The 14823-nt window shown below is 37.8% G+C and overlaps 2 protein-coding genes across 12 annotated transcripts in view; both read right to left on the bottom strand.

Annotated features, from left to right (window-relative positions):
• Positions 1-6669, bottom strand: part of LOC307185133 (general transcription factor IIH subunit 2) — a 66735-nt gene extending 60066 nt beyond the window's left edge. For all 7 annotated transcript variants that reach the window (XR_013827889.1, XM_079918942.1, XM_079918945.1 and 4 more), the window contains exons 1-7: positions 6162-6669; positions 3472-3559; positions 2760-2837; positions 2400-2436; positions 2088-2174; positions 1005-1055; positions 633-687 (exon numbers count right to left, since the gene is read on the bottom strand). Coding sequence is in view for 6 of the 7 variants with exons in the window: in XM_079918942.1 (XP_079775068.1) it covers positions 633-687; positions 1005-1055; positions 2088-2174; positions 2400-2436; positions 2760-2837; positions 3472-3527 (364 nt within the window). In the remaining variant the exon portion in view is untranslated. The remainder of the gene's footprint in view (positions 1-632; positions 688-1004; positions 1056-2087; positions 2175-2399; positions 2437-2759; positions 2838-3471; positions 3560-6161) is intronic.
• Positions 6670-9525: 2856 nt separating this feature from the next.
• OCLN (occludin) overlaps positions 9526-14823 on the bottom strand; it is a 48439-nt gene continuing 43141 nt past the window's right edge. For all 5 annotated transcript variants that reach the window (XM_079916911.1, XM_079916910.1, XM_079916909.1 and 2 more), the window contains 2 exons: positions 12908-12949; positions 9526-11289 (listed from right to left, as the gene is read on the bottom strand). In XM_079916911.1, coding sequence (XP_079773037.1) covers positions 11188-11289; positions 12908-12949 — 144 coding nt within the window. In that variant the 3' untranslated portion in view covers positions 9526-11187. The remainder of the gene's footprint in view (positions 11290-12907; positions 12950-14823) is intronic.

The raw sequence follows: 14823 nt of genomic DNA, 5'->3' as shown, positions 1-14823 counted from the left end.
TGTAAGTTTGCAATGGCACATATACCAAAGCAAATAAAATCTGCCATTATTATCTCTTAAGAGAATAAAATTCAGTTAGGCATGTCATGCAAGCAGAAAATCTAATCACTAACGACTACAATTCAATTTTTATACTCTTTGTTCTTTAGAGGTTTACCTTTAAAAAATTAATTTTAAGATTAATTCTGAATGGTTAAAATAATTTTATCTTAATGCTTTCAGGATAAGAATAAACACATTTACATTCATGATAATACTATTCACGACTGTGCAGAACTCAATTTAAAAAAAAAACAAATGAAAAAACAGAATTGAATTTAAAACAGGTCATTTTAGGGACTTCCCTGGCAGTCCAGTGGTTAAGACTCTGCGCTTCCATTGCAGGGGACACGGGTTTGATCCCTGGTTGGGGAACTAAGATCCCTCATGCCGCGTGGGCAACAAAACAAAACAAAACAAAAAAACAGGTCATTTTAGAGACCAAGAGTTTAATAGAGGGTTTTTTAAGTGTTTTACCTAAAGAGCCTCCAGAAAGGTTTCATTTTACTTATTAGGCAACCTTACAAACAGTGTTACAAGGTTGGGTAAATAAAGCCAAGTCTTGAGTGCTATAAAGGTAATTTTATGCATACCTGAGAGTTCAGTCAGTTTTTCAGCTCTTTTACTCTTTGTTACAATTATTCCAATCTCAAAATAAAAACAAAAATGGTTATTAATTTAACAAATTATTTCTTCTTGATAAGAATGTACGTAACTAAAATAAATGACTAATTACAAAAGGAATAAGTAACATGAGAAACTTCTGATATAAACTGAGCTATGTGTTCACTGTACATTAACTTCTAGAGTTATCTTGCTTTTCATTGCTAAGTGTCCCAGAAACTTATACACGATCTGAATCACTTAATCACCAATAGAATATATGTACAATGTTTTAAAAAATAAATTATATTTGGCAATAATATCAGGATGCTAATTCTGAATTATATCACTTATCTACATACCTGACTAATAGGATTTTGATCAAAATATTCCTCTACGAAGTATTCCAACAACTGTTCAAAGAAAACAAAAAGGAAATACTAGATAAGGGCAAAACAACAACCACAGAAAACAGGTTTTGTGCAATCTTTTTTCTTTTAAATTAATTTATTTGTTTTTGGCTGCGTTGGGTCTTCATTGCTGCACGTGGGGGTTCTCTAGTTGCAGCGAGCAGGGGCTACTCTTTGTTGCGGTGCACAGGCTTCTCATTGTGGTGGCTTCTCTTGTTGTGGAGCACAGGCTCTAGGCACGTGGGCTTCAGTAGTTGTGGCACGCGGGCTTCAGTAGTTGTGGCTCACAGGCTCTAGAGTGCAGGCTTCAGTAGTTGTGGTGCACAAATTTTGTTGCTCCACAGCATGTGGGATCTTCCTGGACCAGGGACTGAACCTGTGTCCCCTGCATTGGCAGGTGGATTCTTAACCACTGCACCACCAGGGAAGTCCCTGTGAAATCTATTTATGAAGCATTGTTTCTAATGATTTTTAAGTTTATAGATTTTCAAAAAATGTTCAGAAGTAAAAATATTAAATAAATAAAAAATAATAAATTTTGAAATATTAAATAAATAAAAATTAAAATATTAAATAAACCTGAATTTGAAATGGTAAGTGATGAGATAGGTTTGAGCTAGGCCTTAAAAGATGGAACCATTTGGACATATAAGACAGAAACAATCTAAACAAGGAAAAGATCCAATAAAGACAAACAGGAGAATAAGCAAAATTGAGCATGGGTTTTAATAAATTAGGAATAATCTGAATGTGTTTATAAGCTGAGGAGATTGATTCAAGTAAGTCAAAGGAGAATGAAGATTCAATAAAGAAAGGGATAACTGACAAAGCAAGATCCTAACACGGAGTGGAATTAAGGGCATAAATAATTAGCTATTTTGGTATACCATTTCTGTAAATGATCGGGTAGCACTTCTACTTAGCTATAGTTTGTATTAGCTCAAAAAAAAAAATTGCTTTCTTTAAAACCATTTCTTTTACAGAATTCAGCATCCTTCCTCACATGTAGTATAAATCAGAATAATTTTAGTATACCTTTAAAGTACATGTCAGTCTATTTGGCTTTAAATCCTGGTCTTCCATTGTTCTTGATCCATCTACTACCACATAAAGATGACGCATCTACCAAAAAAAATCCCCCAAAACAAAATACACAAATAAGAACAATTTTCAAATACATTTTTAATCAAGAACTAAAAATGTCATTTAGTATTCACATATCCTACACATATATTTTTAATATATTCCCTTAAAAAGTTTGTTTTACTGTTGTTTATTCTATTAAGCCAGAATGTTTCTCTAACTCAAACTAGTCCTGTATCAGAAAAGGAAAAAAGAATAACATACCATTCCAAGTCGAACTTGTCCATGGTGCTCAAATACCCTGTTAAAATTATGCAAACATTTTAATGGAATACCATCTACTACCTGAAAAATCATTACAACTTTTCAACTAACCTGCATTTTTTTAGTGAAATAAATTATTAACTTATGGATGCATATAATTATGGGCATTTTGAACAGTCCCTGAAGATCAATTTCCCTGATGAGACTCTAGGTTGCTGGCTCCTTCCCCCTATTTAGAAGGCTACAAGTCAGTTTCCCTGAAACACAGCTCAAATGAAGTACCAAGGAGTGGCCATAAGTGGACAGAAACACCTAAAGGAATATATTTTACCTTTTGTAACACACACAAAGTTTACCTACCTTTTTCTCTTTGCTTTGAAGAGAATGTCTTCTATTGTAGCTTTAAGTGATCCTGATTCATCTTCTTTAAGAATCTCCCTGTAAGCAATAATTACTTGTTTGAAAAGATAAGCTAAAATTTTATCAATCCAAGAGAAATGAAAACATATGTCCACACGAAGATTTGCACCTGAATGTTCACAGCTGCATTATTCATAACAGCCAAAAATTATAAACCATCTAAATGTCCATCAAATGGTGAAAGGATGAATAAAAACATGGCATAAACATATTAACAGAATACTATTCAGCAATAAAAAGGAATGAATTACTGATTCATGCAACAACATGGATGAACTTGAAAACAGTATGTTCAGTTAAAGAAGTTAGACAAAACTGACCACATATTATATGATTATATTTACATGAAATGTCCAGAAAGGGCAAATCTAGAGAAACAGAAAGCACACAGTAGTTGCCTAGGACTGGAGGTGGACATGGAATTAATTGTAAATGGACATGAGGGATATTACTGGGGTGGTAAAAATGTTCTAAAACTGATTTATGTTGATGATTGCACAATCCAGTAAATTTTCTAAAAATCATTGAATTATACATAAGAAACAGGTGAATGTTAACATGTGTAAAATATACTTCAAAAAAGTTGTAAAAACAAAAACAAAACCCAAAACAACATCTAAAAGGGAAGGGAAAGTAATAATGCCCTACTTACCATGTTCTTTCATAGCCTCCTTCCCATCGCTTAGTTCTTTCAGGCTCTTCATCCATTTTTTTCTTACTGTATTGTATTATTCAATATTCTGTAAAAAAAAAAATCATTAGATTGTGAATTGATTAAAGATGTTTGTCACCAAATGCATACAATTAAATCTGAAAAGTAAAGAGCGGGAAGTAAACATACAAAGTAAAAAAAAAAACTCAGAATGCAAAATCATCTTATTTTTTGCAATTTATTCAATAATTGTAGCTGACTGAAAAATACTTTGAAATCTTCATGGAACTCTTTTCCCATCTCCAAGAAAGAATATGAATAATTATGCACAAATTTGGCACCACCACAAATAAGCATCTCTTTACAATTAAAAAAAAACCAAAAATGTATTAAAGATGTGTCATAGGACAGAACCATAGAATTACGAGAAGTGGGTACAGGTGTAGATGAAACATGAGCCACAACTGCTGCTTATTATAGCTGAGTGCTGAATACATGGCGATTCACTGTACTATCCTTCTACCTTTGGGTTTGTGTGAATTTTCTCATAATCAAGTTTTTAAATGAAATTTATTATTATTCATAAATGATAAATGCTTATGGCTCATAATTTTTTTAAAAAATACAATATTAAACCTACACTATAACCCCAACTATTAAAAGAAAAAGGAAATATTTAGTAATTCAATAAATAGGACAAATGGTTTTGATGGATGTTACAATTAAGGATGATTGGTTTTTTGCTTCTTTATTCTTTTCTGTATTTTCATATTTTCAATATGAACATGTATTTCTTTAATAATCAGGGATACCCCACCTTGATTTTGATCTCAACTAATTTATTTTAAATTTTATTTAATTATTTAATAATTTCATTATTATTTAAATAATTTTAGTAAGCATTTGGAAAGGAACTTTATACATTAGCTCAGGCTGTCTCAAGAGGGAAGCTATATGGAAACTCTGTACTTTTCTGTTTTTGCAACTTTTCTGTAAATCTAAAATTATTTCAAAGTTAAAAATTTAAAACATTTGCATTTTGTTTTGTCTGGATTTCACATGTTATTTTAGAAAAAAAGATCATAGGATTTGAAAAAATAATAATCAGGAATAAAATTGGTGTTGGGAGTACTCTATTAACCATAACCAAGTAATAAACACCCCCGTCACATCCACACCTCCACCCTCCCCAATGGAATCTCCCTCCCCATTCTACATTCTCACTTTCAACTTCCTTCTACCATAGACGAAAGATCAAAGGAATCCTAAGTGCCAAGACATTAAGGACAAAACAAATCCCATCATTGGCAGGGGCAAAGATTAATTTTTGTGATGAGGACAATAACCAAGACCTCAACCTCATTTATTTCATTTTTCCTATAGAAAAATATACTTAAAAATCTAAATATATATCGATTTTTATAAATGGACTTCTGGAATTAAAACCTATTGACAAGTTTAAGACTGCTTTTATGGCATCACCGCTTTCTCTGGCACCTGCTACAATCAGATATTATTTGCTAAAGTTCTGTGTGTCTCTCACTGAATTAACAAGCCACTCCCTGGCGCTGGAAGAGATTCATTTGTTTCAGGATATCAGGTGATCCACTTTAGTATCCTGAAATAACAAGAGGTGCATTAATTCTGACATCAGTGCTATTTCAACACACCATGTTGGTGCCTTGTACGTTTAATGATGAGTGTAGTAACACAGCATACAGTGACTAAATTGAACATTTTGATCTTCCATGGAGGTGTTTTTGTATTTATCATGAATGTCAAAAATCAAAAGCTTAAATTCTTAAAGAGGTGGCTACTGCCATCCATCACATCAATATTTAAACTGTATTTTATTTTTATTTTATTACTTTTAATTCTCTGAAAGTTCAGAAACAAAGTGAGAACTATATGAGCAGAAGCTGCAAGCAGGACCACCTCTGACTTCTTAATTCGAACTGTCTGCAATGGGAAATTACAGGGATAGGACAGAGATATTAAGAGCCCCATAACTGCAGATGTTCAAAGGGAAGCTGGATGTTTACAATGCATGCAGTTAATAGAGAAGGGATTTATGCAACCTGGAGGAAAATGTACTTGGTAACCTCTTAGGTCAGCATCTCCAACTGCCTATGACTGCCCAATATTCCATCTTCTTACAAATATCGCTGGGAATCCAACCCCAGGAAAGCCACTTCCCCCTGGGGAAGCCTGGTGGTATGATTCCTTCACATGAGCTCAGAAAGCTACACGTAAACAAATGAGATCTGCACCACACATCGCAATTTATGAAGCTTTCCCTCACACCTAACCCTGCCAAGCGCTGTGCGACAGGCAAGGGTGATAACTGTCCTGCTTTTCAGGTGTGGAACTCAAGGGTCAGAGGCTGGTAACTCTATTGAGGCCACACAGCTGGAGGCTGGTGACGAGCTAGAACCCAGGACCACAAGTCCCCAAACTCGCGCCCTGCCTTAGGGCAGGAGAGCCACTCTCCACACTGCTGCCCCAGATGCTTCTATGCAGCTCCCTAGACGGAATTTGCCCTCCTCCCCCTCCCACACATCCTCATTCCCTGCGAGGCGGTTCTGGGCCATTCAATCCCCGCTTCCAGCCGCGCAGCCCCTCCCGCTGCCACACTTCCCAGGCCTCGGATCCACGCCTCGGCTCCATGCAAACCTTTACCGCGGCCTCACCTGTCCCGCTGAGGGCCGCTCTGCCGGAAGCTCTGCACAATTTGCTCTGAGGGCGCCGCCGAAGTCCTTCCGCCGCGCACGGTGGCGACGTGCAAACGTTCCGGCTGCTGGGAGCGGTGGTGGCCGGAGCGCGGCGCTCGCAGGCCGGAGCAACCTTGTTGACTTCGCGGGGAGGGACGTCCTGCTTCCTTCCAGCTCTTCGCAAGGAGGCGGGAAGAGTGGTGGCCATTCGCTCTTGAAAAGTTGGAGGCCTGGTAGCCGTCCATCCGGCATCTGAGAATTGATTTTATTATTTACAAAAGGTTAGCATGAAGGACTCTGACCACATCAGTAGCCTCAGCTGAGCCGGCTTGCTGTGCAGCGGTTTTCCCGGACTGCTCTGCTGCTCCTGCTAAATGACACAAATATTTATTGAGCACCTATTTGGGGCCTGGTACATTTCTAAGCACTGAGGAAATAGAAATGAAAAACTGACAAAAATCCTTGCCCTCATGACAGTTATGAAGAAAAACATACTGTATCAAATGGTGATTGTGCCATAGAGAAAAATTAAGCATGGAAGGGGGAAAGTGTGTGGTTTAAAATAGGTGGTCAGGGGACTTCCCTGGTGGTCCGGTGGTTAAGACTTTCACTGCAGGGTTCACAGGTTCGACCCCTGGTGGGGGAAATAAGATCCCGCATGCCAAGAAGACAGTCGAACCATGACCAGAATGAGGGAGGGAGTTAACCGTGCTGATACTTAGGGAAAGATTTCTCCAGGGAAAGGGAGCTGCAAGTACAAAGGCCCCTGGGGTGGAAGCACATTGGTGTGTTTGAGCGACGGTATGGGCAAGCAGGGGATGAGTGGTGGCAACTGAAATCAGAAGTGCGGGTCTCGAAGCACTGTCAGAACTTTGAAGGGATGATGATGGCTTGGACTAGCATAGTATGGCAGTGCAGCTAGTGAAAAACGGCTGGATTCTCAATCTTGTCAATAGACTGGATGTTTGTTATGAAAAAAAAATCAGTGACTCCAAAGTTTGTTGCTGAGCAGCTGAGAGGCTGGAGTTGCAATTACTGAGAGGGTGGGGGGTTGGTAAGATCAGTTCAATTTTGAACAAGTTGTTTGAGATATCTGCTAATACACACAGAATTACCAGCATTTCCCATACCTGAGAAATGGAGAGGCAAGGCACCGCAGAGCCTCAGAAAAGGATTATGCCCAGGAAAAGGAAAAAGGAACTGCCGGAACCTCTCTGGTTCCCCATCATCGCACGCTTCCCCTCTGTTGCCTATATTGTTTTGTTGGTACTAAAATCTTTCCATGTATTCTTCCCCCTCAAAAATATAAACAGAAGCCATCCTGCACAGTAGTGGAAAGAACAGACCTGAATTAAAAATCAGGCTCTGCCACACTAGCTGGGTGACCTGAAGCAAGTCACAACCCAAGTCTAATCTATAAGATGGGATTATTTCCACCTACCCTACAGGGCTTGCACATCACATCTTCGCAACTCCATAACCAGGTCCTTTTATTTCTCCCCAGAAGACAAGGTCTCACTGTTTAGTTCTGATGTTGTCTTTGCAAGGTGAGGAGGGCAAATTAGCATTGCTGATTCCCAGTGCCAGTTGGCTTCCATCTTTGCCTCCCCTACATCTTTGACTCCTTTACAGGACTCACACACAAACTCCACCCTTTTTCCTTTTACTTCCTTCCTAGTATCCCCTCTTCCTCCCTCCCTTCCTTCCAGAAACCCACTTTTCTTTCCTTCTGTTCTGATTAGCCATTCTGTTCCAAGACAGGACTCACACCTATAGAACAAACAGCTACAACCCCAAGCCCCAAGTTTCTCATTTATGTTTACTATCTACCTGTCTGGGAAGACTTTGTGGAAAAACAGGAAAAGGACAGAGGACTCCCCAATGAATTTAAATTAAAGCATATCTGTGGACTGGAGGCCGAATCATTCAAGCTTTTCCCAACTCTCCTCTGAATATATGTCTCAGATCTTGAGTCAAGTAGGAATGGTACTAAGGCAAAACAAAACAAAAATGCATAAATCCATGGTGATCTTTCGCCATTATTATGACCGACACAATATTTTAATTGCTTACAAAGTGGTAGAATAAAGAAATGATATAACCTAGTCAAACGTTTCAATTTGTAAAACTAAGCAACAACTATAAAGAATGGAACAATCTGTTCTCTGCCCATGGGTGGCTGGACACAATCCAGAGAGTTAGGAAATTCACAAACAGCTCAGCCAGTGGAATCAAGCCGAAATTCAAAGTGTACAACTTCTCAGACTGGGAGAGATGAGCTTGCCTATTGCAATACCTTTAGATGGAACCTCAATCATTCGAGCCTCATTAAAACCCTCCAGAATTGCTTATAAGAGTATCTGATAATCTTTAACTTGATATGCAAACTCTATACTATCTGTTCAAGCATTTGCTCATTATCTATGAGTTATCACAATGCCAAACATAAGGGAATTATCTGCTTAAAACTAAAAAGAATTTACACCATAAAGCTGTACCCAGCACACACCAAACATATGGGATTGGGATGATACATGTACTTTTAAAACCCAGTTTGCTTTTAAAAACTTGTTTTCACCATTTGGCTTTGGAAAGTAGGTATAACTGGCCATATTTATTTTATTTATTTAATTTATTAATTTATTTGGCTGCATTGCGTCTTCGTTGCTGCATGCAGGCTTTCTCTAGTTGCGGCGAGCAGGGGCTACTCTTCTTTGCAGTGCATGGGTTTCTCATTGCAGTGGCTTCTCTTGTCACAGAGCACAGGCTCTAGGTGCATGGGCTTCAGTAGTTGTGGCACTTGGACTCAGTAGTTGTGGCTCATGGACTCTAGAGCGCAGGCTCAGTAGTGGCGCACGGGCTTAGTTGCTCCGCGGCATGTGGGATCTTCCTGGACCAGGGATCAAATCCGTGTCCCCTGCATTAGCAGGTGGATTCTTAACCACTGCACCACCACGGAAATCCCGAACCACATGCTTTTTCAACAAAATCTTTGGAACAATGGTTAATAGCAGAAAGCAGAATGCAAACACAACCACAGGAGGTCAGAGATGGAAGAGACCTCTTAAATCTAATCTAAATCTCTATTTTCCAGACTAGAAAACTGCCTGAGTGGTTTTTCAAAGTTATGTCCCGATGGTTAATGCCAACCCCCCAGGGGAATTCCCTGGCAGTCCAGTGGCTAGGACTCCACGCTTCCACTGCAGGGGGCACGGGTTTGATCCCTGGTCAGGAAACTAAGACCCCATAAGCCACATGGAACAGACAAAAAAAAAAAAAGCCACCCCCCACCACCAAAAGAACCACCCTGATCCTGGCTCAGAGATCAAATGTATGTAAGTACATTTGAAAAATGATTTTTTTAACTTTCAAAGTTCAATTTTATGGCACAATTTTACAGCACAAACTCATGCTATTTGACTTTCTGCATTTAGCTGAATGGTTTTGTTCAGTCACAACACTGGCAAACTTGCCTTCATAAACTAAGTGTGCTGACTTCAGTTTAAATTTTAAGACATATAAAAATCAATTAAGTTGCTCAAGAGAGTCCTTACCACTTGGTATGAATCCAAAAGACATGAAAAACATAAACTATTTATTACCTTTTGTAGTATGAACAGCACACAGAAAATTAAGAATTTCTTCAACTTGAAGAACTGTATCAGCGTTATAATGGAAACCTTATTTTTATCTTTGGAAAATGATGCAGACTTATATATTAAAAACAATATACTTAAATGAGAGTTCCAAACTGAGGGGATAATCACAATCAACTTGGTTAGCTACATATCCAGTATTATCAGCTAATTTTACTTTACCAGAAAAAAACTGAATTCAAAAAAAAGCTGAGATTTAAGGGCACCATTTGAAATAATTTGGTGTTTTATGATATTGGATTCCATTTCCAGACAAATCAGCCTTCTGTTAGCCAAAGGATTTAGGAAGCTACCAACCAGCACAGCACCCAAAACAGTTTAAAACATAACAGATACAACTTCTGAGTGTAGTTTTCCATAGCTTAGTATTAACAGCACTAATGACATCAAAAAGGTACATTATGGAAAGAAAACACCAGTTTTAATAATTATAAAATATGTACAAAACTTGAATATTCCCATAAGATACAATTCAAGTCACAATTGAATTATAATTGTAATTGGATACTTTGATATAATGGAAAAGGCTAGTTGGTTTAAAAAAAGCATGTAAACCATAAAAGATAAAAAGCATTTTAAAATACGCAACAAAATTCTAACCAGTAGGTTTAAACTTTGATTTTTAAAAGGTAAACATATATTTACAATCTTCAAATTTCACACATTTGTTACTTTTACATGATCTTTATTACCAGGATAACATGAAATAAAAAGCTCTTAAGCATTTATACACAGAAAAAAATCAATAGGGAGGCTGGTAGCACTCAGTATCCGTAGTAGTTAAAATAGGAAAAGGCCAGGGACTTTATCAATGGAGTCATAAAACAGACTTAACCAAAACTGCAAGCTAGGCAACAAGCAGTTTCACTTCAGAGACTTTATTGCAGGGCCCCAGTTTCCTTATCTGAAAATAAATGATTATAAGTAACAGTTATCTGAAAGGAGAATTCTGGGAGAATTAAACTATCCCCTATAAGACCCAATGAGCATACTTAGGTATTAACACCTGATTGCCTAGGGTGTGAAAGTTCACAGCACAGTGTACTCCAGGACCTTCCTTAAAGCTTTAAAAACCTCAAACAAAAGTTCTTAATACAAGAACCAATGTTTAAAGCATAAAGTCCTTACTTGGAGTGTTCAGCCCAGTCGATTATCAAAAGCTTTTTATAAAATGATGATGATATACTGATGATATCATTCAATACTGATGATATTAAAACTACCAAAACTCTGTAATGATCACAAAGATTTGGCCTCCCAGGTTAGAGTCCAAAGTCATTTTGACTCCTGATAACATTGCAGAGATGTCAGTCAGATACTTCTTAACCTAACAATGTGGCATCTGCTGTCTATGTTTTCCGTCGATCATAATCTCCAACCATCTTCTTAATGTGTGACAATTTGCTCTTCAACTGCTTGCAATAATTCCTCTTACTTTTGTAATCTGCAGACTAAAAAAGGAGGAAAGAAAAAAGAATCGCGTAAATTTAACAAACTAAAAACGAGTTATGTTTTAGCTGCTGGGAAGGCAGAGGTGAACAACAACAAAAAGGGAGCATTAGTCATATAGAATTGCAGGGAGTGTTAAATGAAGTAACATGCATAAGGCACCTGGCAGTTATCTCTAACCACATGAGCAGCTGATTTTCTTTTCTCAGTCATATCTTCTAACCTGGGTTTTACAAAGGATACCCTCATTTCTAATGATTTGTAAAGTGACCAAGAAAATTTATCGGCCTTTTTTTGTTAAAACATGATTTAAAAAAAAATAAAAATCAGTAAAACAAGAAACTGGTGATATGGGGTTACTTAGAATAAAGAAACGGGGTAAATAGGGAGTGAGACAGGAAATTGTACTATGTACATTTTTAAACTCTTGAATTTAAATTCATGACGTTCTGGGAATTCCCTGGTGATCCAGTGGTTAAGACTCAGCACTTTCCTTTGTTATAAAGCAGAAACTAACACACCATTGTAAAGCAATTATATCCCAATAAAGATGTTAAAAAAAAAAAAAAAAGACTCGGCACTTTCACTGCCATGGGCCCGGGTTTGATCCCTGGTCTGGGAACTAAGATCCCACAAGCTGCGCAGCACAGCCAAAAAAAAAAATTAATGATTCTGGAATTTTAAAAATTAATATAAAGTCTTTTAAAAACCAAAAATGTTTTAAGGCAATAAAGACTGATGATGCTGGGAAAATTCCCTGGCAGTCCAGTGGGTGGTTGGGACTCTGTGCTTTTATTGCTGAGGGCCCAGGTTCGATCCCTTGCTGGGGAACTAAGATCCCACAAGCCACGCTGTGTGGCCAAAGGAGAAAAAAAAAGAAGACTGATGATGCCAAGTGCTCGCAAGGATATGAAGCAACAGGAATCTACACTGCTTGTTAGGAATGTAAAGTGGCACAAACCAGGGATGCTGTTGACAGTCCCTACCCAAGCCAGGATCCTCACTTGCTCAATGACCTTGCAATTTCATGACTATGTATATACCTAGCAAATGTGTGCCTGTGTGTATACACACTTAAAAATGAACCACTGCTTCATGCCACCATCTGAATGATTCTCACAAACAATACTGAGCAAAAGAAATCACACACAAATTACATACTGTATGATTCCATTTATATAAAGTTCAAAATACGCAATACTAATACATGATGTTAGAACTTAGGATGGTGGTTACCTCTGGGGTGAGTGTAAAAATTGGATGAGCATACAAGGGGTACTACGAAATGTATTTCTTTATCGGGATGCCAGGTACAAAGGTGTGTGGTTGCTCTGTGAAAATTTACCAAGTTGTATACTTATGATCTGTGTATTTTTCTGTATGTATACTTCAAACTAAAAAAACAAATTTTTTTTTTTTTTTGCATCAGTGCTGGTTGTAGTTGCAAACAACTGAAATTAAGCTTCCAACTTCTTACAGTTTTCATCTTGCAATTATAGGGCCTTTTGTCTATAATCGGTGCATGTGTGACAAGGTATTCAGAGTCATTCTAAAGGTTAAATGAAAAGCACATAATAGATAAGTTCTTCCTAAAAGAATCTTACAATCTGGGATACTTACTCCCTTAACTTGTTTCAGTCTATTGTATTCATCAGCAGCAGCCTATTAATGAGAAACAAAGAAATATGTTTAGTGGGGCATTTTCTCTTTCAAAAATAACACTCCTGATGTTATATTTTGAAGCTAAAAATGTCATCTTATGACAAAAATATAGGGAATTAAAATAACGAAGTCTTAAAGTTCTCAAAACTATTATGGTCAGTAGAAGGGCCTGAGGAGTCCAGTGACAGGAAATTTATGACATTAAAATACAGACAGGTAACTATCTGTCCTGCTGCCTCTCATCTCTCCCCATGCCAGTCCACGTGGCACATAGACCACAGAGAACTTTTTCATAAAGCACGGCTCTGAGCAGGTTACATCCCATTATAAAACTGGTCTGAGCACTCCATTAAATTCTCTACTAATCTAGTCTCCTACCTTTCCAGCCTCAGTGTCCACCATTTGCAACTCTTTAAAAAATTAAGCACATTAATGCTTCCAGATTTCCGTCATGTTCCCCTTATAGCTGTACTCATGTACCTCCCCTACTCTCTGGAGAATGTGTACTGGTTATCTCTCAGTGAAGCCTCTCCTAAACTCTCCAGGCCTTCAGCAGACTTTATTCCTTCTCAGAGAAGTTAGTTACAGTACTTTCTATACATAATGTAAATATGGCATTAGTCCCATTGTCAAAGTTGCTTAGGTATCAGTTTCTCTCTTTGAATATGAGCTCTTTGGGGGTGGAAACATGATTTGTCTTTGTAACCTCAGCACTTCCGCATCAAGGACACAGTAAAAATGAATAAGCATTGATTGCATTAAGAAAGGTTTACGATACCATAGAGAAGCCATAAAAGAAAACAATAAATAAATCAAACTATATATGAAGCAAATACTTCGAAACCGGAAAGCAGATCACCCCAATTAAAAATGGCAAAGGGGGGGCTTCCCTGGTGGCACAGTGGTTGAGAGTCCACCTGCCAATGCAGGGGACACGGGTTCGTGCCCCGGTCCGGGAAGATCCCACATGCCGCGGAGCGGCTGGGCCCGTGAGCCGTGGCCGCTGAGCCTGTGCGTCCGGAGCCTGTGCTCCGCAACGGGAGAGGCCACAACAGTGAGAGGCCCGCGTACCGCAAAAAAATAAATAAATAAATAAATGGCAGAGTATTTCATAAAAGGACTATGAAGTTCCAATAAATACGTGATGTGATAAAAAAGTTAAAATACTGGTATCTAAGACACAAGTCAGTAATTTTTCAGACATAAAATGTTAGTGAGATGTGGGTCAGAGGAGCCTCTAGAGCATTACTAGCAGGAATACAGTTGATACAATCTTTCTGGAGGGCACTTTTGCAACAAAAGTTTAAATGTACTAACCTCTGACTCAGCAATTTCACATTCTGGAATTCGTTCTAGCAGATAAGTGGGTAAGTGTGTAAGGATGGAGAGGTTCACCAGTGTATTACTAATAGGGGCAGAGTGTATGTGTGGCAGTGGGGAGACATACCTAGATGTCTATTCATAGAGGGTCACTCAAGTAAATTATGGTACAACCACAAAACGGAAAATTGTGGAGTTATTTTTTTAATACATAAAAATATTTTCTCAGTAAGTAGATCTTTATTATTGACATGAAATGATAACCATAAATTATCATTGAATAAAAAAGCAAGATATAAGCAGTGCCAGTAAGTATTTAAAAAGAAAAACCTTCACAATGATGGGGATATCTCAAAGAAACACAGGAGGCAACCAAGAGCTCCCAATGGTCCTAACTAAAACAATTCAAGCAACAAAACTAAGTAGTGTTGGATTATAACCCAAAAACAAATATCCATGAGTCTATACTGACATAAATGATCAAATAAATGGGAGGAAGTGACAAATTTCCCATGCAGACAAATTCCAAATAATTTGTGTAGGTATACTGCTGG

Source organism: Stenella coeruleoalba (assembly GCF_951394435.1).
Source record: "Stenella coeruleoalba genome assembly, chromosome: 3".
In the NCBI taxonomy this organism is placed as follows: Eukaryota; Metazoa; Chordata; class Mammalia; order Artiodactyla; family Delphinidae; genus Stenella; species Stenella coeruleoalba.
Note: the sequence above shows the minus strand (reverse complement) of the source record. Positions and strands in the feature narration are given on the sequence as shown.